At 48.0% G+C, this 21,468-nt stretch overlaps 3 protein-coding genes across 4 annotated transcripts in view; 2 read left to right on the top strand and 1 right to left on the bottom strand.

Moving 5' to 3' along the window:
- LOC110573383 (protein S100-A15A-like) overlaps positions 1 to 1,292 on the top strand; it is a 4,170-nt gene extending 2,878 nt beyond the window's left edge. Inside the window, exon 3 of the mRNA XM_021681874.1 lies at positions 1,278 to 1,292. Within this exon, the coding sequence (XP_021537549.1) occupies positions 1,278 to 1,292 (15 nt within the window). The remainder of the gene's footprint in view (positions 1 to 1,277) is intronic.
- A 4,943-nt stretch (positions 1,293 to 6,235) lies between these two features.
- Positions 6,236 to 7,126, bottom strand: LOC110573517 (protein S100-A8). Its single transcript, XM_021682042.1, has 3 exons — positions 7,107 to 7,126; positions 6,571 to 6,733; positions 6,236 to 6,420 (listed from the first exon to the last, which is right to left on the bottom strand). The coding sequence occupies exons 2-3, from the start codon at positions 6,709 to 6,711 to the stop codon at positions 6,292 to 6,294; spliced, it is 270 nt and encodes an 89-aa protein (XP_021537717.1). The 5' UTR covers positions 6,712 to 6,733; positions 7,107 to 7,126; the 3' UTR covers positions 6,236 to 6,291.
- Positions 7,127 to 18,077: 10,951 nt separating this feature from the next.
- Positions 18,078 to 19,492, top strand: S100A12 (S100 calcium binding protein A12). Of its 2 annotated transcripts, XM_021682043.2 has the most exons (3): positions 18,078 to 18,134; positions 18,675 to 18,821; positions 19,223 to 19,458. In XM_021682043.2, the coding sequence occupies exons 2-3, from the start codon at positions 18,684 to 18,686 to the stop codon at positions 19,361 to 19,363; spliced, it is 279 nt and encodes a 92-aa protein (XP_021537718.1). In that variant the 5' UTR covers positions 18,078 to 18,134; positions 18,675 to 18,683; the 3' UTR covers positions 19,364 to 19,458. The 2 variants fall into 2 exon arrangements, with proteins under 2 accessions (XP_021537718.1, XP_044772119.1); XM_044916184.1 differs by lacking the exon at positions 18,078 to 18,134 and having other exon boundaries at positions 18,625 to 18,821; positions 19,223 to 19,492.
- Positions 19,493 to 21,468: the final 1,976 nt, after the last annotated feature.

Raw genomic sequence — 21,468 nt, 5'->3', positions numbered from 1 at the left:
GGGAGACACAGCCCCCGGCGTCCAGGAGCCCCAGTCTGAGGGGGGAGTCTCTTCTCTCGGGGAACTGGCTCTCTGACACGGAAGACCGGTGATGCTCTGAGCACTCACGCTCTGCACATACATGATGGGACAGGGGACAAGAGGCAGGAGGGCAAATGCACACTGGACAAGGACCCACTTTGAGGGTCTCCTTGCTCTGGGGGAGAGCCAAGGAATCAGCGTACAAAGTGTACAAAGGAGAAGTGGCTTGGGCCTGAGAAGGCGTCAGGGCAGGACCGGGAGGGTGATGTGGGTAATTGGCATAGGGTGGCTGGCATCAGGGCCAGTCTGAGAGCAAAGATTGTGAGGTGGATTTCGCACATGCTGAGTCAGAGACAGGGACTAGGGCAAAGGGCAACACTCCAGCCTGTATGGTGAAGAGGGATGAGTGGAACCTAGGCTACTGTCAATCAGGGAAGGCTTCCTGGAGGAGAGAAGGGTTGGGTCTGGGTTTTACTAATAAAGGCTGATGTGGGCATTACTCCACTTGGAGCTATTGTGACTCACCATCCAAGTCCTCCTGTGGTCTCTGACCCCTCCCAGCAGGGACCTGCCCTTGCCCATCTCTGTGTTTATTTCTCTCTCTCTCCCTGGGAGCCCAGGAATCTGATGCAGAATCTCTCTGGGTCAGTCTTCTCTGCCTTTAGACCCTGGTAGGGTCTATCTTGGTGGGTTTCTTCTCAGAGGATGGTCTGGGAATCCATGTCCTGAGCGTATTGTGATAGCAATGAGGAGTTTTCCAAGAACTATGGGCAATCATCATTGTCCCTATGCCGATGACTGGTGGGGGTGTCATTTACGGGACTTGGTTTTGTTCTCTCCCCCAGCTAGATCTGTGTGCCACAGGAGGGGCGGTGCCTTTGTTTCTGACCAGTCAAGCTCTGTAGCTCGGTGTTGCCCCCAGTGCTCCCTGGGCCTGGCCTCCCACTGGCACCCCTTGCACATTTGCCAATCTACCAGTGCTGACGCTCAGGACTCAGCTGGGCCCCAGCTGCCTCCCTCTGGACCTTCCTGCATGCTCCCTGGGGTCTGCACTGCCCTTCGGAGGTGCATGTCCGGCTGCACCTGTGGATTGCGCCCTGAATATAGGAATCCGATTCCCGAGTCTGTACTGCCTCCTGTGGGCCTCTTAGTCACGACCAGAGGCGTGGATGGGCAGGCAAGGCAGGCTACTTACTTCCGCCAGGCCCAGGGGAAGATTCTTCCTGCTTTTCTCACCTGACTGCTGGGTTCTACAGACCTTTGAGTGCTAAGGGGACGGTTCAGCCTAGATCTCCTGCCCTTTCCCGGGGTGGGGGCAGGGGTTTCTACACCGACTCTGCCGCTGTGTCTTCATTTCCTCAGCCTTGGGCACAGGCTTGGTTGGGCTATTGGGACACATACCCAGAACTAAACTCTTTTCTGTAAGTAGGAACAGGTTCCTCTTCCCCTGGGTTGCGCTGTGTCCGTTGGTCTGATTACAGGCTCTGCCTTTTCTCCTGATGTGTTTACCCAATTCTTGACACCTTCTTCTGCTAGGTCACTCAGCCTGGCTCCTGCTCTCCCTGAAGCCCCAGGCTGTTGGTCCATGGGGAGCATCTCTGGGGCAACTTTCAGGGTCTCCCTGGTCAGCAAGTTCCACTGATAAGCACATGATGCTGGGAGGAGCTCATGGCTTATGTCTACCTTGGGTCTTTCCCACTGGACCTGGGGCCTGGTTTTCTTAATTTCTGGATAAAGAAAGTTGCCTCCACTGGGACTGTTCTCAGGGTACTGACTTCAAGGGAGGCATCTCTTTCTCTCTCTCTCTCTCTTTTTAAAAGATTTTATTTATTTATTTGACAGAGAGAGAGATAGAGCAGGAACACAAGCAGGGGGAGTGGGAGAGGGAGAAGCAGGCTCCCCGCCGAGCAGGGAGCCCGATGCGGGACTCGATCCCAGGACCCTGGGATCATGACCTGAGCCGAAGGCAGACGCTTAACCGACTAAGTGACTCAGGCGTCCCAAGGGAGGCATCTCTTGAAGGGTCAGGGGTCTGGGATGACATCATCTGCATCAACCTCATCCTCACCCCCATTGAGACAGGTCAGCATGAGCCCCATCCCAGGCTCATGAACTAATCCTAAGGATAGTCTCAGAAAAGCCACTTTGCTGTGTCTCTCTGTGGGCCTCAGTTCCTCATCTGTAAAATGGGGATGATAATTGTACCTACCTCATAGGCTGTAGTGAGTATTAAGTAGGATTGATGTAGGTCCAGCACTTGCACCAGTTCCTGGCACATGGCAGAAGCCCAATCAATGTTATTTTGTTATTACTTGTTCTTATTACTGATTGTTGTTGCTGTTACTGTGTCTACCAGGCACTGTGCCGGGTCCTGGGGAGGCAGAGATGGAAGGTCCAGTCTGGGTGCTCGAGGGCTCAGTCCGGCTGGACGGGCAGGCACGGGCAGGCCAGTTGTCAGGGTGCACGCTCACCCAGCGCTCACTCGCTCACTCACTCTGCACTGCCCTAAGTCCTTCACATAGTGCTTGTGTAAACTTTTTATTAAATTATAATGCATATTAAGAAAAGGTCACAAATCAAATATTTTTCATCTATTATTAATCCTTACAATAACATACAAGGTAGATTCTATTTATTTTTTTGGGTGGAAGCACTCAAAAAGTTTTAAATTTTTTTTTTTTATTTATTTGAGAGAGAGAGAGTGAGAGAGAGAGAGAGCACAAGAGGGGGGAGCAGGAGAGGGAGAAGCAGACTCCCTGCCGAGCAGGGAGCCCGATGCGGGACTCGATCCCGGGACTCCAGGATCATGACCTGAGCTGAAGGCAGTCGCTTAACCAACTGAGCCACCCAGGCGCCCCAAGTTTTAAATTTTTAATTGTGGCAAAATACATATAACATAAGATTTACTATCTAAGTGTTCAGTTGTGTTAAGTACATTCACATTGTTGTGCAACTAATCTCCAGAACTCTTTTCATCTTGTAACTGAAACCCTATACCCAATAAACACTAACTCTCCATTACCCCTCCCCCAGACCCTGACACCCACCATTCTACTTTCTGTCTCTATGAATTTGACTACCTTAGGGACCTCATGTAAATAGAATCAAATAATATTTGTCTTTTTGTGACTGGTCTATTTCACATAACATGATGTCCTCAAGGTTCATCTGTGTTGTAGCAGGTGTCAGAGTTTCCTTCCTTTTTATTTTTTTTTTAAAATTTTTAAAAGATTTTATTTATTTATTTGACAGAGAGAGAGAGAGATAGCGAGAGCAGGAACACAAGCTGGGGGAGTGGGTGAGGGAGAAGCAGGTTTCCCGCTCAGCAGGGAGCCCAATGTGGGGCTCGATTCCAGGACCCTGGGACCATTACCCGAGCCCAAGGCAGACGCTTAACGACTGAGCCACCCAGGCACCCCTCTTTCCTTTTTAAAGGCTGATAATATTCCATTATGTGAATATACCCCCTTTTATTTATTCATTCATACTTGGATGGGCACTGGGTTCTTTTTACATTTCAGCTACTATGAATAATGCTGCTGTGAACATGGATGTACAAATATCTATTTGAGACCCTGCTTTCAATTATTTTGGATATAGACCCAGAAGTGGAATTACTGGATCATATAGTAATTCAGTTACTGACTGTTTGAGGAGGTGCCACACTGTTTTCCACAGCAGCTGCACCATTTTGCATTCCCACCAACAGTGTACAAGGGTCCCAATTTCTGCACATCCCCACCAACACTTGTTATTCTGTTTTTGTTGATAGTAGCCAATCTCCTGAGTCTGAGGTGATATCTCATTGTGGTTTTGATTTGACTTCCTAAATGATTAGTGATGTGGAGCATCTTTTCATGTGCTTATTTGTGTATCCTCTTTGGAGAAATGTCTAAGTCCTTTGCCCATTTTTCAATTGGGGTAATTTTGTGGTTGAGTTATAGGAGTTCTTTATATATTCTGGATACTAACCCCTTATCAGATGTCTGATTTGCAAATATCTTCTCCCATTCTGTGGGTTGCAGGTAGACTGTTTTAATCTCTTTTTGATAATTGAGGTAACAAAGGCACAGAGAGGGTAACTGGCCCAAAGGCACACAGCTATAAAGTTAATGATATAATGAAGCCCAAAGGGCTATGGAAACATGCAGGAGAGGGAAGCTAATCCCATCTGCTTCCCGCAGGAGGCGATGATGGCCTATGTCCTGGAGAGGCAGAGGGTAAATACCTGTTGAATGCAGGAAGGAAGTAGAGAGGAGAGTTTTCTCAGCAGAGTCATGTTCTTGTCAGGTCATGTTCTGGCTCATGACGCTCTGGGCCCTGACACTTGTGCACTGGGAAACTCTGGGTGAACTGCTTCACCTTCCTGGGCGTCAGCTTCCCTGTCTGCAGACTGGGTGGGTTCTGTGCACTGCCTCCCTGATAGGCATGTTCTGAGGCTCTCTGTGCTTTGTTACGAGAGAGATGCACCACAAATCTTGAGCACTGGAAGCCGGTTAATCTGAGTGGCATCTTGTTGGAGGAGGGGGTACTTGTTTCTCCTGAAATCCTGGGGGAATTGGCCACCTCCTCTTCTTCCCTTGGGCACAGAGCACTTCTGACTTCTCCAAAGGACCCCTTCTCCCCCAGCTGACCCCCACAGAGTTGGGTTCCTCTCCAGTCCAGGCTTCTGGGGTCAGAAGCACACGATCACCCCAGGGAGGGCTTAAGGGTCCCTGCCAGGTTTATGCAGCAACTCAGTGCCTCCTGCATGCACAGGGACCCCAAGCCAGCTTCCGTGTCCCGGAGCACAGTGCACCCCTAGCTTCCAGAGCAAGAGAGCTGGGAAGGGGTGTGGGCGGAGAGGGCCTGATACAGCAGCACACGTCCCACAGAGTCCAACCACGCACAAACAACAGCAATCGTAGAAATAGTCCTGCTTTCTCTACTAAAATCCAGCAGCTAGGACAAGTCTTCTTAGCCTTTGAGGGGTCTTTGGACCCTTCCAAGAATCTGATGAAAGCCATGCAGAAATGGGCTTATTTACACAAACATTCAAAATGATGCTTTCAACTCCAGCTCCATTTCAGAGATGCACAATAGTCCGAGAACTCTGGTTTACAGATTCTGCTGACAGCTCCCTACCCCCATCTGCATCACGAGCACCACAGCCCCATCACCTGAGTGGGCATAACAGAAGATTTCCCAAGGCATAGGCTGGAAGCTCAGCTTGGGGTTGGGTTCTGGTGAGAGGTGCCCATTCATTGCTGGCCTTCCCATTTTACCAGGCCCTTGGAAAATCCAGAGTGACAATCAGGAGGTTATTGTAGATATTCACTGACAAACAGAGGGTTCGCCACCCAGGGTAGCATTTGAGTGCCCTATTCCATGACCTGAGTTTTAGGAATACGTTGGCCTATTTGCCTATTCCTTTATTATTTCATCACATTGGGAGGTTGAGAGCAGAGCGAGAAGGAAAGCTTCCGAAATCTCTGAGGAGAAATTACAACTGTGGGATCAGGGGGGCTGTTAGTGTTACTTAAGGTAGGACTCTGGTTACCCACCTACAGCCGCACCACATACAGATTCCATCTCCCTCCCTCACACACACGTCTACTTGGTTATCTCCCTAAGTTCCTAAGAGTCACATCTAAGACATTTTGCTCTAAACTAAAATTTAATTTAGAAACCAATGTGAGGGGCACCTGGGTGGCTCAGTCAGTTAAGCGTCCAACTCTTGGTTTTGATTCAGATCATGATCTCAAGGTCATGAGATCAAGCCCCACGTCAGGCTCCACACTCAGCACTTGGAGTCTGCATGAGACTTTCTTCCTGTCCCTCTGCTCATCCCCTCTACGTGCTCTCTCTCTCTCTAAAATAAATAAATAAAATTTTTTAAAAAGGAAGAAGAAAGCAAGCAAGCAACATGAGTTTTCCCTACATCACCCAGCTCCCGTATCACTCATTTGGGAACAAGTAGGAAAATCATCAGCCTCACGGACTTTTTAGAACCCTTAAGTCCCAGAACCAATGCCTCCGGATGATGGGACTGGAAAAGACGACTAGTTTGAGGAGAAGGTGGGGAGGAAACCCGATGAGTGGTAAGCACTGAAGGGTTGTGAGTAGAAAGCGAGGACAATGGAGGTTTGTTTTCATTTCTTTGGGTTTTCCAGCCCTCCCTCCACCCCCTGGGAACATCATTCCACAAGATAAAGGCAAGACAGCAAGAGAGGCCTGAGGTATCAACTACTTTATTATTCTGCAGGGACAGCCCCAGGGCCCAGGGCTCTGCTACTCTTTGTGGATTTCTTTGTGGGCGTCCACGCCAGCCTTTATCACGAGTATGAGGAACTCCTCGAAGTTAATTGCACCATCACTATTGATATCCAACTCTTTGAACCAGGTATCGGCATCCTTTTTCTGTTAAGATGAAGGAGAAAGAAGCCAGAGTGTAAAAGACCTCGGCAAGAGCCAAGGCATGGCTGTCTACACAGGGTAACGTGGGAGACCAGGGACCCAGGGCTTCATCAGCCAAGCAGAGAACGCCAACCGCACACAGCCCCTTCTCACCTTCATGTACCGAGGACACTCTGTCTCTAACAATTTCTTCAAGTCATCCCTATAGAGGGCATGGTAATTCCCCTTCTCCAGGGAGTACTTGTGGTAAACGTCAATGAGGGAGTTCATGGCACTCTCCAGTTCCGTCAGCATGGTGCCCAAGGATCTGCCCCACCTGGAACATAGAGCACATTGGGAATCCCAGCATAAGGATGGTGCCTCTGCCCCCAGCAGAGTGAAGACTGAAAGGATGCTCATTACCCCAAATAACGGCTTTGTCCTGGCCTGCACCATTCAAAGAACTAAACCCAGTGCGTGGCTGTGGCTATGATGGGAAGGGGTGTGGGAGGGAGAGGGTCCACACACACAGGGCCTGCCAACTCTCCCTGTGCCCTCAGCCAACTGTGCACTCGCTGACTTCCTCCAGGAGCTCTGGATTTTGCTCCAGACCTCCCTGAGCTTTCTCTCCCCTCTCTGCTCCACCTCCGGCCCTCCCCAGTGGGAGCCCATCCCCAAAGCATGGGACAGACTGAGGCAGTCTTACTTACCAGGTCTCCCTGAAACAGAGTTGACAGAAGACATGCAGGGCTCAGTGTCGGCTCCCTTTTATAGCAAGCCAGGTTTTGGCCAGCTGCCAGGGCCATGGGCCATGCAGAGATAGCTCCTCCCTTCCGGAGTTGCCACAGCTTCTGGTTTCCCAACCAGGTGAATGGGGCAATCCTTGCACAGAATGAAAATTTTTGATGGGAGGTTGGGGGCGTAGGAAAAGTGGAAGGAGGAAGGCATTTGCCGGGCAGTAGGTTTCCTGCCCAGCAGGAGAAACCAGGAGGTGGCCACCATGAAGACTGCTTTGGTGAGTCACTGGCATCATCTGGCTTGGCTAACCAGGATGCCCGCTCTTGAGTCCTCCTCACTGTTGCTGCTGCTAATCCCATGAACTGAAGCCTGTCTGTGCATCTCTGAAATGGAGCTGGAGTTGAAAGCATCATTTTGATGTTTGTGTAAATAAGCCCATTTCTGCATGGCTTTCATCAGATTCTCGGAAGGGTCCAAAGACCCCTCAAAGGCTAAGAAGACTTGTCCTAGCTGCTGGATTTTAGTAGAGAAAGCAGGACTATTTCTACGATTGCTGTTGTTTGTGCGTGGTTGGACTCTGTGGGACGTGTGCTGCTGTATCAGGCCCTCTCCGCCCACACCCCTTCCCAGCTCTCTTGCTCTGGAAGCTAGGGGTGCACTGTGCCCCAGGACACGGAGGCTGGCTTGGGGTCCCTGTGCATGCAGGAGGCACTGAGTTGCTGCATAAACCTGGCAGGGACCCTTAAGCCCTCCCTGGGGTGATCGTGTGCTTCTGACCCCAGAAGCCTGGACTGGAGAGGAACCCAACTCTGTGGGGGTCAGCTGGGGGAGAAGGGGTCCTTTGGAGAAGTCAGAAGTGCTCTGTGCCCAAGGGAAGAAGAGGAGGTGGCCAATTCCCGCAGGATTTGGACGCTTAACTGAGAGAAACAAGTACCCCCTCCTCCAACAAGATGCCACTCAGATTAACTGGCTACCAGTGCTCAAGATTACTTACTGCAGATCATTGGGCTTTTGGTTTGTAGTAGACTTTAATCATATAACAGTGCAAACAAGTAGGAAAAGGTAACAGCTTAAACCCTTACCCATCAACCAAAGTTTTAGTTACTAGTCAGTTTTATTATCAGCTAACATATTGGTGAAAATGTTTGGCAGCCAGCAGAGAATTAAGATTGGGGCCTAAGGAACACTGTGTACTGTTGTTGGTGGGAATGCAAACTGGCGCAGCCTCTGTGGGAAACAGTATGGAGGTTCCTCTAAAATTAAAAATAAAAATACCTTATGATCCAGTAATTCCACTACTGAGTAGTTATCCAAAGACAACTAAAATGCTAATTCAGAAAGATATATGCACCCCTATGTTTACTACAGCATTATTTATAATAGCCAAGATATGGGAGCAGCCCAAGTGTCCATTGATAGATGAATGGATAAAGAAGATGTGGTATATATATACAATGGAGTATTACTCAGCCATAAAAAGCAACGAGATCTTGCCATTTGCAACAACATGGATGGACCTAGTGGGTATTATGCTAAGTGAAATAAGTCAGACACAGACAAATACCATCTGATTTCACTTACATGTAGAGTCTAAAAAACAAAACAAATGAACAAACAAACAAAAAGCAGAAACAGACCCATAAATACAAAGGGCAAAATGACGGTTGCCAGAGAGGAATGGGGCTGGGTGGATGGGCAGAATGCGTAAAGGCGGGTGGGAGATACAGGCTTCTAGTTACGGAATGAATAAGTCATCAGACTAAAAGGCACAGCATAGGGAATATAGTCAATGGTACTGTAATAGCATCATATGGTGACAAATGGTAGCCTCACTTCTTTTTTTTTAAAGATTTTATTTATTTATTTTTTAAAGATTTTATTTATTTATTTGAGAGAGAGAATGAGACAGAGAAAGCATGAGAAGGGGGAGGGTCAGAGGGAGAAGCAGACTCCCCGCTGAGCAGGGAGCCCGATGCGAGGCTCAATCCCGGAACTCCAGGATCGTGACCTGAGCCAAAGGCAGACGCTTCACCGACTGAGCCACCCAGGCGCCTCAAGGTAGCTACACTCCTGAGCACAACATAACATATAGAGATGTCAGATCTCTATGTTGTACATGTGAAACTAATGTAACATTGTGTGTCAGCTATACTTCAATAAAAATTTAATTAATTAAAAATTTTAAAAGATTGGGACCTAGAATGGGATGGGGGAATCTATCCTCAAACATGGAGATGGGCTTCTGCTGGGCAAGTGGAAAGCTCAGGGTCAAGGTTGCTTCCTCCTCAGTTTTCCTGAGAATAGCTTTATCCATCCCCCAGAGCAAGTGCTTCTATCTTGTTGGGAGTGTGAACACACTCTCTCATTGCAGAAAGGGAGATGATGCTGGTTCTGAGGGGTACTTCAAAGGTGAGCTCTTGGCCCAAATGTGGCCCAGGCTAAAGAAGATGGGAAGGGTTTACAGGTTCATCAAGCCGTACCCCAGGCCTCACTCAGCATTTAGGAAATGTAATGGGAGAGTGCTCAAAAGGGGAGAGCAATCCAGTCTGTCTCTCGGTTATCCACAGTGATGGGGTGGTGGTGGTGTGCACGTGTGTGTCTGAGTCAGGGTGGAGGCAACACATCCCAGTGCCTTTGATTCTCCTTGAAAATGCACTTTTGGACTTGCGGTTAATGGGTTCTTTGGGCAGAGATTTAACATTATTAATTGTTTGCCTTTAGTTGAAAACCCAATGAATCTGCTTTCTCTGAGCCAGCTTGGAGAGACCATGGAGAAGCTGGCCCAGGGTGCCCTCTGGAGTTTCACCATAAGTGATGGGCCACTGGTTGTGAAGAATCACGTTGACACGGGACTGTCAACAGTTGATACTCAAATTCATGGCTGGGCAGGGGAGGTGGCTCAGCTGGCGCTGGCATCCTGGAGAAAGAGGTGGAGATGAGGGAGGTAGTCCTTGGAGGCTTGTAACTTACAGACTATGCCCATTATGGGAACCACTGGGCAGAGTCAGACAGGGTTTGCAGCCCAGAGCAAGGTGATTTGGTTTCCTGCTTCCCCAGCTACAAAAGAAGAACAAGGCAGTGGGAAGTTGAGAAATAAGTTGTTTAGCAGGAAACCTCATGCAATGTTTGAGTCCACCCAGGAGACCTTGGCTCACCAGTTGAGGCAGATCCGGCCGCTGAGATTTCCGGGGCTGTAAGGATAACCTGTCTGAATCTGCTTCTCCGCCCAGGTTCTCCATCCAAGTCTCCTGACTTTAGCCAAGTTCCTCATGTTTGTGACAAAAGTCCTAAAGTGCATGGAGAGGATCTGGAATTGGGCAGTTCGTATCTAGCATCTGAACAAAAGAGCTTATTCCAATGGAAGAGACTTCCCCATGCATCTCTCCACTTGGGAGCCACAACCACTCAGGTTGGGTCCGGATACCAGCCTATTCTCTGGCCCCCTGACCTGGAGAATGCAGCCTAAATTCAAACTGGCTGAAGAGGGCAGGGAAAGATACCAACACTTACTGGGTTGCTGCTGGGTGTCAGTATGAAAGGAAAAAAATCATCTCGAACTCAGAAAAAGAAAAAAATGGTGGTTTCCTACATCTTTGATCTCATGCTAGAGTCTGTCTGAATAGAAGCAAGTCCCTGTGACTAATTATTCTTCCATCAGCTGACACTTTTGGGAAATGTAACATGGTTGACACAGTGTATTTGATTGACTAGTCAGAATGGATACAGCTTGATGTGACGATAGGATTTCATAGCCTCGTAGAGATGTGAAACCTCTAACTGTCATGGTGTTTTCACCCTGTTGGAAGTTGAGTCTTACATCTCACTTAAGAGTCTGACTTAGGCATTCCTTTCCTGACCGTATATATCCTTGAATACTCTTCAAATCAGCTTTCAAAAATCTTTGCTGATTCTCTCATTAATGAAATTAAAACAAGAATTTTAACATGTGCCCACTATATTTGTTGATAATTTTGCTTTTTAGCACTAGACTTTATGATAGTTTATCTTATTCATTTCTCATTACAACCTTATGAGAGAGGTAATTACTATTTCCATTTTACATATGAGGAGATTCAGAGAAGTTAAAAACCTTGACAGAATTTATTAATCTGGCAAGTGGCAGAGCTAGGGTTAGATCCCTGGCTGTCTCCAGAAGGGAAACCCTGGTTAAGACCCCAAAATGCTCTCTTCTAGTGGGTTTCTATCCTGAGTGTGCACAGGGCAGCCCTTCCTCTGTGATTTCTGGCGTTTTTGTCCTCATCTGCTGCAGGGTCTCTGCCATCCAGGGTGAGGAGCAAGGCACAGCAGGTGCTAGAACGAGCTTCTCACTTGGGCCCCTCTCCTCTGTCCAGGACATCACCAGGCATGCCTCAGAGCCTGAATTACTGTGGGTTTTTTTTTTTCCTGGTGTGAGCAATCCTGCAGACATCAATAGAACAAGAGGATTAGCATCTTGACTTCCCTAAGCTCTTAGGGGCTGTCCCAGTGACAATTCTCCCTTCTTCCTGAGGTGGGGAGCCTTCCTTCCAGTCTTAAGAGCTGTGGAAATTCCCATGTGAATAATTCTCTGATTTGCAAAATTGAGGTCTGAACTCGCTGTTCAGGTTAGGGCGTAGACCTTCAGTAACTCCTTCCAATGATCTGTAGCCATCCTTCTTTCAGTGGCCAGGAACCTTCTCCTCTTCCTCGTGAACAGGCCTAGTTTACAGCTGAAAGCATGGAGCTACCCTGTAGCCAAAGCCCATATGGAGGCTCCTCATCAACCTAGCCCCAGGAAAGCCTCCATCCAGTTCAGCTTCCTCAGCATCGTGTTTTGCTAGAGGAAAATAACTGACCAAAATAGTAGGCTCTGGGTTCCTTTTCTACTTTGGTCCTAGAACCCTCCATGATAAAGTGTATCTATTAAGACCAAATCATTAATATCATACTTAATGGAAAAACATTAGACATTTCTCTTTAGAGACAGGCAGAAGACAGGATCCCCCTGGTACCACTTCTATTGAGTAATTGTACCGGAGGCCCTAGCCAGTGTTATAAGACAAGAAAACATAAATGAGAAATCATGTGCACTCTGGAGGCACTGGCTACATGAAGTAAATGAAACCCTTGCAGAGCACTCCCATTTCTGCATTTCATTGCCTCCTCCATTTCTCTTTCTGAATAACTGCTACTCTTGCAGAATCTTTAGGTGCGTGCCCCAGCCAAGTTGGACTTAGTTCTTCCCTGAGACTATCAGTATCACTACTGGAAACACACTCACTGGCTGGTATGTTTTAGTTTTCTCTGCAGGCTCCATAGCCTTTCCCCCAGCCTGCATCTGGAACTCCCAGGCTAGACGCAGGATAGATGGTGCTATACTCTAGTACTCTGGAGACATTGCTACTCTTGAGTCGCCTCCTCTAGGAAAAGGTTCAGAAATTTAGAAATTCAATCTGAGATTGGGACCTCAAAATTAATTTCTTTTTTTTTTTTTTAAAGATTTTATTTATTTATTTGACAGAGAGAGACACAGCGAGAGAGGGAACACAAGCAGGGGGAGTGGGAGAGGGAGAAGCAGGCTCCCTGCAGAGCAGGGAGCCTGATGCGGGACTCGATCCCAGGACCCTGGGATCATGACCTGAGCTGAAGGCAGTCGCTTAACCAACTGAGCCACCCAGGTGCCCCTCAAAATTAATTTCTGATGCACTTCCCTTTTCTGTTATCTGCCCTGGGTTGCACAGAGAATTAACTTTTGAATAAATTCAAAAAACACTTTGCTTGCCTCCTTCTTTTTCCTTGAGTATTTTGCCAACCATTCTGTGATGTCCAAGGGCTTGATTCAAAAAGAAAAGAAAAGAAAGAAAAAGAAATAGTGTGCCTTACTGAAAACCAGTTCACAGTGAGGGTGGGGGACCCCCAGGAACCCTACAGGGGAACCTGAGTGAGGAGCAGATTTCCTGCCATCATCTGCAGGGCAGTAATTAGCAAGTCTTCACCCACATCGTCTCATCCACAGGGTCATGGACTTCCCCAGTTCTGGGGCTCCTGCAGGCTGGGAAGGGACGGCGCTTGATCCCTGCTGAGGGATCCTTCTTTTTTCTTCTTGTTCTCTGCAGTAGGATGCAGCCTGGGGGAGGGGAGAACTCTACTGACTTCCTTTTGGATGGCCATGGGAGACGTGTCTGGCCGCCTCTCCCTTGACCTGAGTTTTTATCACCTTCCCCTAGTATTTCTGCAGCTGTGGGCAGGAGGATGCCCTCGTATTAACTAAGTTGAATCCTTGTGGGAGGGGGAGTTCCACACTCCCATCTCCTATGCACATGAGCCTTAGTCTCTGGAATGCTAAAGGCAGATTCACAGAATGGGCTCAGGGCACCAGAAAATGGCCACGTTCTCCACAGGGAAAGTGAAAGGGTGGTCATTTTATTTTTTCAAGGCCCTTAGAGGTTGTCTCATAAATAGTGCCTTCTCAGACCTTCAGAGCTTTAGAAGTTCTTACTGGATTGATGTTCCGAGTGGATCTCAAGCCCCAGCTTGGTGTCCTGGCCTGTACAGGGCCCTTGGCTGCTTTCTCAAGTGAACTGTGTCCCTCTGTCTTTTCCTTCTTGCAATGGACCAAAGCCTTCTCCTGCCCTTCTGGAATTAGCCCTCAGTGCTGTGAAGGGTTGGGAAGGGTTGGCTCCCCCATGACTGGGCCTGGTCCAGCCTCCCTTGTGCTCCATCGGGCTTTCTCCACATGAAGCCCTTGAAGATCCTGCAGGGTGTCTCATGACCTCCTTCATTTCTCTTTTTCTCTGATGTCTGCCAGTCTTAGAAATTTCAGCCTAGTTGCCAATTCTGTACGGAATGCCTGATACTGGGGCAGTAATGTTAAGAACAACACTGTTTGGGCACCTCACCGGCCCCACCACTTGCCCTGGGGGTTTGCTCAGAGTCACAGGGTGTCTTCATTCCCGGTACCCCCACCCACCACACCCAGGCACTGTGGGCCAGCCCCTCTTCCAGGAAGAGATTTCGCATCTTAAAAAAAATTCAGTCTAAGGTGCAGGTGGTAAAAAAATCACTCTTGAAGCACATCTGATCACTCTGCTACCTCATCTGGGGCTCTCAGAGAATTAACTTATGGAGCAAACAAAACTTCTTTAGTTTCCTTCTCTGCTCTCTGGAATATTTTGCCAGTCACCAGGTGCTTGTCCGGGAGACTAAAAGCATCCTGTAGAGTCACAGGTGTTTGTGTTTTATTTTGGTTTATAATGAACTTAGATGCTTCATGTAGTCTTTTGTATGTTTCAAAATGATATGGAATGTAGTAGCAAAGGGAGGGAAAGAAAACCAAATAAAAGCAAGCCTCCCGCAGTCCTTGTGGGGAGCTGGTGCTATCGTTGTTCAATGGGTGTCAAGTTACAGTTACCAAAGATGGAGAAGCTCTAGATATCTGCTGGCCTGTAGTTAACAACATGGTATTGTGTCCTCGAACATTTCTTAAGAGGGTAGATCTAATCTTAAGTGTTCTTACCACAGAAACAAAAAATAAGACAAAGGAACACAAGAAAACTTGCAGGTGACTATGGTCACGGTGTCATGGGTGTGTGCACATGTTCGAACTCATCAAATTCTACACATTAAATACGTGCAGTTTTGGGATATCAGTTATACTTCGGTAAAGGTGTAGAATAATGGAGTTAATTTCACCTGAAAAAGAAAAAAGAAAGGCAGCATGGACCTTGGACAGACGCCCCCACCTGATTTCCTACCAGGACCACAGCTTTGTCCCAACGTCAGCCATTTAATTCTGGAGGAGCAAGTAGCCCGTGATGCTGAGTATACTGGATGGGTTTCCAAAATACAGCTGTGACATCATTCAACCCTTCAGGATAAAAATACCATCACACGTATTCTTTTCCCCTTCAGTTGTCTAGTTTCTCCTCTTGTGGCTTCCCCTACCCTTGAAATGTCCAAACACCCCAGGGGCACCCTTGCTCCATTGTTGGGACCTGTTCTGCTTCTACATGCCAAGGGGGCAAGGAGCTGGGGTCTCACTCAGTTGTTCCCCTAGAGCAGCTGCTTCTCGTGGCTCTAAGGTGTGGCTGCTGAAGCCCGGCCATGCAATTTTAGGGTTGAACTTAGCCCACTGCTGCAGGGGCGTACTGCATGGGTAGCCTGGGTCCAGGTGCAGGCCTCAGTGGTGCCCATGTGGGGCCCTGGGGCTCTGTTGTTCCTTTCAGGTCATGTTGTCATGGTAACTGGGCTAACACGAAGCATGCAGGGGAGTCTGTATTTTGGTGGCCTTGTTAACCTCTCTTCCTCCTTTGGTGCTTTGCTTGTGGTCATCCTTGTATAATCTGAAACCCCTTTCGAACTGCCAATTTCGGGGATTATGATGGGAAAATGGGGAAAGGTATAGAGGAATTGGTGTCTCACTTCCTGAAAACCCTGGGATCCTTTTTGAAAATTGACCCAGTGATTAGCTTTGCATCTCAGAACCACTTAGGGAGAGGTCTCCCTCCCCTCAGCCTCCTTCCCCCGTAGACTTAAAAAATCTTCTGTAAGTTGACACTCTGCTTGCCAAAACTAGGAAAAAGATGGAAACTTATTTGTTCAAACAAACAAAAACACTAATTTGAAAAGATACATGCACCCCTGTATTTATTGCAAATAGTATTATTTACAATAGACAAGACATGGAAGCAGCATAAGTTTCCAGTGACAGGTGAATGGATCAGTAAGATGTGGTATATATTTACAATGAATATTATTCAGCCATGGAAAAGAATGAAATTTTGCCATTTGTGACAACAAGGATGGGCCTAGAGGGTCTTATGCTAAAGGCAATAAGTCAGTCTGAGAAGGATAAATACCATAAGATTTCACTTGTATGTGGAATCTAAAAAACAAAACAAATGAACAAACAAACAAAAATAGAAACAGTCTCATAAATACAGAGAACAAAGTGGTGTTACCAGAGGGGAGGGGGTGGGGGGATGGGTGAACGAGGTGTCGGGAAATATGAGGTACAGACTTCCAGTTATAGAATAAGTGAGTCATGGGAATGAAAAGTACAGCATAGGGAATAGAGTCAATAATATTGTAGTATGTTGTATGGTCATAGGTGGTAACCACTCTTACTGTGGTGAACACTGAGTAACGTAGAGAATTGCAGGATCACTGTGTTGTACACCCGAAACGAATGTGTTGTATGACAACTACAATTCAATTAAAATTTAAAATTTGCCAAACTCCCACCCCTGACGTCCAGTAGACAACTGTGCAAAAGATAGGAGACAAATCCCTGAAGTAGAAATGTAAGGAAAAATGTTATCATATAATAAAAATAATTTCAAATTAAAAACGAAGAAGGAGCAACAGCTCTGCCTCCCTGGTGCTCTTGTCCCTGTCCTACCAGGGAGCCTGCTCTCTCTCTGACGCCCCCCAGGGCGAGCTCGGGGAGGGCTGGGCTGCTTCCCCTGGGCCTGCCCAGCCAGCGGCTAGCGGGTACAAAGGCAAGGGAAGTGTTTGTCACGTTCCCTTTGTTCCTCACCATCGCTCAGAGGCTCGAGACCGTGCAAGGCTCTCTCCCCATCTCCAGGGATGGAACCCTTTTAGACCCAGAGTCTCCCACCCTTTGAAGCAGTGGCACTCCCCCTTACCCCCTTCTCTCCCTGCTTGCGCGGGGGTTCATTTCCCTCTTAGAGATGGTAGCTGGACAGAAAGTGCCTCACGAGGGCCCTCACGAAGGCAGGACACTCCTCATTACTGTCCACTCAGAGCCAGGGTCTGGGCTGACTCGGGCTCTAAACCCAGCTTGGTGGCTGCCATCCTGCCCCTTCTGGTTACCCTGCTCCGGCTTAAGCCCTGGGTGTGCCTCTTCCCACTTCTTGGGTGTGACTAAAAGAGTCATTTAGGTTGTCATGAGTACTTTCTTGGGTAACTTTATTTTATTTTTCTTTTAGCCCTTGCAGAAATTATAAAAAGGTGTTTTACATGGGGAAACTGGACTCTTTTTGGTGATGCTCCTGAAACTAATATGGGTAATTCTAAATTTTGATATAATTTCAATTTGATGTTATTTAATTTGATAATTCCAAACTTAGAGAAAAATTGTAAGTATTTTATTTTTTTTAAAGATTTTATTTATTTGACTGAGAGATAGAGAGAGCACAAGTAGGCAGAGTGGCAGGCAGAGGCAGAGGGAGAAGCAGGCTCCCCGCTAAGCAGGGAGCCTGATGTGGGGCTCGATCCCAGGACTCTGGGATCATGACCTGAGCCGAAGGCAGATGCTTAACGACTCAGCCACCCAGGCGCCCCTGTGCTCACTTTTTAAAACACAGAGACTTAAGTTTTTTAGAACAGTTTTTGATTTATGGAAAAGTTGAGAAGACACTGTAGACAGCTCCCAAATACCTGCATACAATTTCCCCATGATTAATATCTTATATTTATATGATACATTTTTTACAACTGATGAACCTTTCTTGATACATTATTATGAACTCAGTGCCCTTTCTCTGTTCCAGGAATACATGTCCACTTTGATGGTTTTTATTATCATTATCGTTTTTGTTGTAATAGACACTCAGCAAACGCCTCTCCCCAGTCCTTCCTTTTCCGGGTAGGTGCCATCCAGATGGCAAAACCTGTTCTAGGGTTCCTGTTACTAGGGTTTCCTAGTAAAAGGCCACAGTTTAGCTCAGGGGACAGAGGTAAACCTGAAGGCTAGGTCCTGCCCCAGAGCTGAGGGCCCCTTGGGTGGGGTGGTGGGATTGGGGGTCTGTGTCAGGCTGATCAGGGCTGGCATGTGCCATGGGAGCAATCTGGGGGGCTCACATTGCAGTCAAAGCCACAGTTTAAAGTTTCTGTTGAGCAACAAACCATTGTCTAGCAATTGCTTCACGATGAATCAGAGATTTCTTCACTTGAGGCTGAAGGTGAAGCCTGGAGTGCATTATAAAAACCTCCCTGGCTCAGTACTCCTCACCAGCACACGCTTCTTGCTACATTTCCACTCTCCTGCACACTGAAGGGTAAGTGTCCTGTCCTTGGCTATGGGAGGTGCACAGGGTAGCGACTGCAGCCTGTTGGAAGCCACAACCTTCTGCTTACCAGAGCACCTCCGGACTGACTGCATTTTGGACTCCAGGAGACCAGCCCTTGCTGTGTTAGGTAGACCCAGTCTCAGGACATAGGGGTGGTGAAGGTGGAAGGGGCTGGTGACTGTCTGTAGGAGACCTGTGGCCAAAGTGCCATCACCTGGCGAAAGGGAACAGCCTGGCAAGCTACCAAACCCTTCCTGGGTGTGCTTGAGTGAACAGCACCCTCTGAATTATACTCCCTAGGAGATGGGGGGACATGGAACACTCTGGCAATGGGGGCTGATTCTTTTAGACTTTACACAGCATTACATGCCCCCCCCCCCCATAGCCTATCTACAAATGACACATTCACCACAGATCAGAACAGAGAGAATGCAAAGCAGATGTGGGGGAAGTCATCCCTTGTGAGGAGAGAGGGGAATGGGGGCGGGTGGGAGAGGAACTGCCCCAGACCTCCTGTGTCTCCTGAAGGTTGAGAAGATGACTAAGCTGGAGGACCATCTGGAGGGGATCATCAATGTCTTCCACCAGTATTCAGTCCGAGTGGGGCATTTTGACAAACTTTCCAGGGGTGAGATGAAGCAGCTGATTACAAGGGAACTTCCAAACACCCTCAAGGTAGGTGATGCCCCTAGCATCCAAACTCGCCCACTGAAGGGCTGGGCTGGGGTTGGCCCAAGGAAGCTCTCTTGAGCTGTTGGACGGGGGGTCTGCCTCCCTCTCTCCATACCTCACTCTGGCACCTCAGGCTCTGTTCACCTCTCTCTCTGGGATTACTCCCTCACCTGTGGGGATCAGTGAGCTACAGAGACCTTCCAGGTCGAGACTTGTGTAGCTCTAGGGTAGCTCACGACAGCTGCTTCCCTCTGTCTTCTGTTTTGTCACGTTGGATTCTCCAACACGGTTTTGGTGAATGAGCCAATGTCCCTGGGCCTCCCTGAGCTGAGCTCCGACAGATGAGAGGGCTGGAGAAAGGGGAGGAAGCGTCTGAGCTCACTGTCTCTGATATCCCCTTCTAGAACACCAAAGATCAAGCTACCATTGACAAAATATTCCAAAACCTGGATGCTGATAAAGATGGACAGGTCGACTTTGGGGAATTTGTATCTCTCATAGTCAGTGTGCTAGTGACTGCCCATGATGATATCCACAAAGAATAGGAAGCTCTGAGGGGCTTTTCTCAAACAAAGTCCCCAAGAAGACCTCTCCTTGTAATCACTGAAGCCCAGCTCTGCACACTGGAAGTGAGAGTTAATAAATGTGTTCTCGAAAAGTTCTTAATAGTGTGCACTTTCTTTCTTTCCATGTCCACAGTCCCCAAACTGGAGCATACCTCACCCATGCGATTCTGACAGACCTCATGTAGAGCCTTGGGACCCCCCCCTCCTTATCTGTTTGTCCATTTGTTCACCTACTATTAAATGTCCACTGTTTGGCTCCTTTATTCATTCATTAAACTAATATTGACTGAACATCTGTGATAGCCAGAGACCAAAAACACAAAACCCTGTCCACCTGGGGCTTGTGTTCTACTGGGGAGGGATAGCAAACAAACAGACAAACAAATAAGAGCACATCCTATGATACAAGGGTAGGCAATGATAAGTGGTATGAAGAAAGCTAAAGAGGGAAATAACGTTGGGGTGGAAGGGAAAGGAGAGGCACATGGGCTTAGTATGATGCTGGAAGAATGCATTTGAGCAGAAATCCAAGAGAGGAAGGAGAACAGCTTGCAGATATCTGGGCCAAGAGTTCTGGGCAGAGAGAGGCCAAGGCCCTGAGGTGGGCACACACGTGACCTGCTCAAAAAAAAAAACAGCAGAAAAGGCAACGTGCAGGAACCGAGGTGGGGAGGGGCAGGTGGTGTGCACCTCTGGGAAGCAGGGAGCAGGGGTTGACAGACCTTGGGGCAGACTTTGGATTTTAAGTGTGCTAAAGACCCACTGGGTGGATTCGAGCAAGGGAGCGAGATGATTTCATTTATGTTTCAAAAGGATCACTCTGGCTGCCTTTGTGGAGAAGAAATTGTAGAGGGCAGACCCCAGAGTGCAAGCAAGGAGAACAGTGAGGAGGGATCAAACGGTTGGACACAAAGGACGGTCAGAACCACAGGACCGAGAGACTGGACCTGTTCTCTGCAGCATCTTGCCATCAATCTCCTGCACACCACTCTGAGTTCTGGTCTCTAACCATTCCGGAACGTTCTCTGATTTCCTTGTGAACTTTCAGACTTTTTGGATTCTGCACCTGCTGTGCTATTGTCCTCTTTGTCTGAAGTGGCCTCTTGTCCCTTTAAGGCATCTACTCTGTTTTAGGCACCAGATCACTGAGATCCAGATCTCTTGCTTGCCCACCAAGGCCCAACGCAATTGTTGCATCTGCCGGGGAGCTCACCCCCTCACATCCCTCACATGTTTTCACCCTCCCATCCACAGTAGATTCATGGAACTCTGGGGCTTGCCTGGCCATCAGGATTAGTCTGACAGAGTGCTCTGGGCAAAGGTGTTATTATTCGATAAGGCACACCAAAACCACTGTCATGGGTGTAACACCTTGCCCTTCAGAAAGACATCTCAGGCCAGCTGTTGGCACACTGCAAGCCAAGCCAAGCCAATGTGCATATTGGGACTTTGGAAATCAGGAGAGGATGTAATTCAATGGGATGGCTACCAGGAGCCTAGTGCAAAAATGACTAGGACTCAACATTTTAACTTGGTCAATATAAAAAGTTATCTAGGTCAAAAGAAAGCAAACTAGACTATGCTTCTCTGATTTCTCTGACTAGCTAACACAGTGGTGGGCACACATTAGCTCAACTCTTGCCCTTTCAAAACTCACCTTGGCATTACTCTGCAGGTGCTTACCTTGGTCTTCTCTCTCTCTCTGCCTCCACCCACACCAAGAAAGCAGGCAGAAGCTGCCTCCCCTGTGCCCCCAGCACACCTATGGTTATTGCCCACCTCAGCTTTTCTTTGGCCCATGCCATGGTATTGAAAATATCTATTTGGGTGTTTGTTGCCCCCACTAGGCTGAGGGCTCCTGGAGGGCAGGGATCTAATTCTGTATTTGATATGAAGACTGGGCTCGGTGCCACAGCCTCCTAGCTGCTCCCCCCGCTTCTACTCTGGACCCCGACCCTCCTCCACACAGCAGCCTGATGGCTTCCAAACACGAATCATAATCTGTCACTTACCTGATTAAAACCCACCAGAAGGGGCGCCTGGGTGGCTCAGTCGTTAAGCGTCTGCCTTCGGCTCAGGTCATG

Source organism: Neomonachus schauinslandi, chromosome 6 (assembly GCF_002201575.2).
Source record: "Neomonachus schauinslandi chromosome 6, ASM220157v2, whole genome shotgun sequence".
NCBI classification, from domain to species: domain Eukaryota; kingdom Metazoa; phylum Chordata; class Mammalia; order Carnivora; family Phocidae; genus Neomonachus; species Neomonachus schauinslandi.
Note: the sequence above shows the minus strand (reverse complement) of the source record. Positions and strands in the feature narration are given on the sequence as shown.